Genomic DNA, 1522 nt, shown 5'->3' on the forward strand with positions numbered 1-1522 from the left:
CAAAGCGCCCAGGTGAGGCCCTGCAGGTGAGCAGCTGAGGCTCCAGGTGTGACCGCGTCTCCTCTGGTTTCCACAGCTGGACGTCCAGATCGAAACCATCACCGTGGAGCTCTCTGCGCCGCCGCAGGAGGAAACGGGTAACAGCCGCGCGCCGGCCCACAGGAAGTGGCGTTCCTGCTGCTGACCCGAGTTTCTTGCGTCTCCTCAGGATGTGGAGCGTCTGGGACTCACGACGCCCAGGTCTGCGCGGCGAGACGTCCTGCCGAGGAGAACATCAACTCCCCAGAGCGGTGAGTGGAGCGTCGTYGTCATGACGAYGCTCATTCAGCCTCTTYTATTATCACGGAGCCGCCATTTTGTCCCAGCTGCTTGGAGCCGGTGTCCCTCAGGGGGGCGTTTCCCGATGAGCTCAAATAAAACCGACTGGATTTATGTGCAGATCAAACGTTTACCTGAGTGACGTCGCCGCCTCGCCTTCGTCACGTCACACAGAGTGTGAAACGTTTGTGCAGTAAAATGTTTTTGTGCTGCTATCAGATATAAGGAAATGTTTCTAGAGGTCAAAGGTCAGGAACAGCAGTTCTGTTGTAAACTGGCTGTGCTGCTGACGGCTGTCGGTCATGAAACTGATGGAAACAGCTGACTAGACAGTTAGCATGCTAGCATGTTAGCATGCTAGTCCTGCGTTTCCTGCCTCAGCAGTAGTTTGCCTCGTCGCGCCCCCTGGTGGTCAGGAGCTGAACTGCGGCTCACCAGTTCATTCTGGATCCATTTCATCAGCGTTACAGTAAATGATTCATGTTCGAAGGTCATCACTTCATTTCACATGAAACTCACAGGTGCAGCATGAACTGATGTTCGTTGACCTTTGACCTCCAGAAACATTTTTCGTAATGTTTTCAGAATGACAGCAGCAGAAAAACGGAGTCGAGTTGATTCAGAGGTTCTTCATTATCCACGCTTACAGAACCGGTTCTGATCGGTTCCGTCTGACCCGGTTTGGTTCTGCCTGGTTCTGCAGCGTCCGGCGCCGGCTCTCCATGCAGCTGCCCATCCTCCATCTCTCCTACCTCCCCGTCGTCGGCGGCGTCCGCTGCAGCAGCTCCAGCCTCTTCGGCGAACAGGAAGTCGTCGCTCCCCGCCAGCAGGACCACTTCCTGTACAGCTGAGGACAGGAAGCTGCGCCACCAGGAACTTCCTGTGGGAACAGAGAGCGATGAACATGAACCGTTGTTGAAACATTTGGACAGTATAAATTATGTTGTCATTTTGTAGAAACCAGTTTTCACTTCATCATGAAAGGTTTTGCCAAAAAAGCCACATTTTGTTGATAATAAAGGATTTAAAGCAGATCAAACCTGGACGTTTCCTTCATCAACGTGTTGACCTGAGAAAATACAGTCTGGAAACGACCTTTGACCTGAGAGAGAAAACGCTGACCAGGCTGAAGGTCAGAGGATCTGATGATTCACCTCTTTGCTTTGGCAGCAGATCAGAACGTCTGAGCAACAACATCGGACCA

The 1522-nt window shown here is 52.3% G+C and overlaps 1 protein-coding gene across 1 annotated transcript in view; it reads left to right on the forward strand.

Annotated features, from left to right (window-relative positions):
* The window catches only part of LOC103477505 (gamma-aminobutyric acid type B receptor subunit 2-like), a 21749-nt gene extending 20233 nt beyond the window's left edge, over positions 1-1516 (forward strand). Inside the window, exons 8-11 of the mRNA XM_017309309.1 lie at positions 6-12; positions 77-137; positions 209-290; positions 1022-1516. Of these exons, the coding sequence (XP_017164798.1) occupies positions 6-12; positions 77-137; positions 209-290; positions 1022-1169 (298 nt within the window). The 3' untranslated portion in view covers positions 1170-1516. The remainder of the gene's footprint in view (positions 1-5; positions 13-76; positions 138-208; positions 291-1021) is intronic.
* The last annotated feature ends 6 nt before the right edge of the window (positions 1517-1522 follow it).

This window comes from Poecilia reticulata, linkage group LG16 (assembly GCF_000633615.1).
Source record: "Poecilia reticulata strain Guanapo linkage group LG16, Guppy_female_1.0+MT, whole genome shotgun sequence".
In the NCBI taxonomy this organism is placed as follows: Eukaryota; Metazoa; Chordata; class Actinopteri; order Cyprinodontiformes; family Poeciliidae; genus Poecilia; species Poecilia reticulata.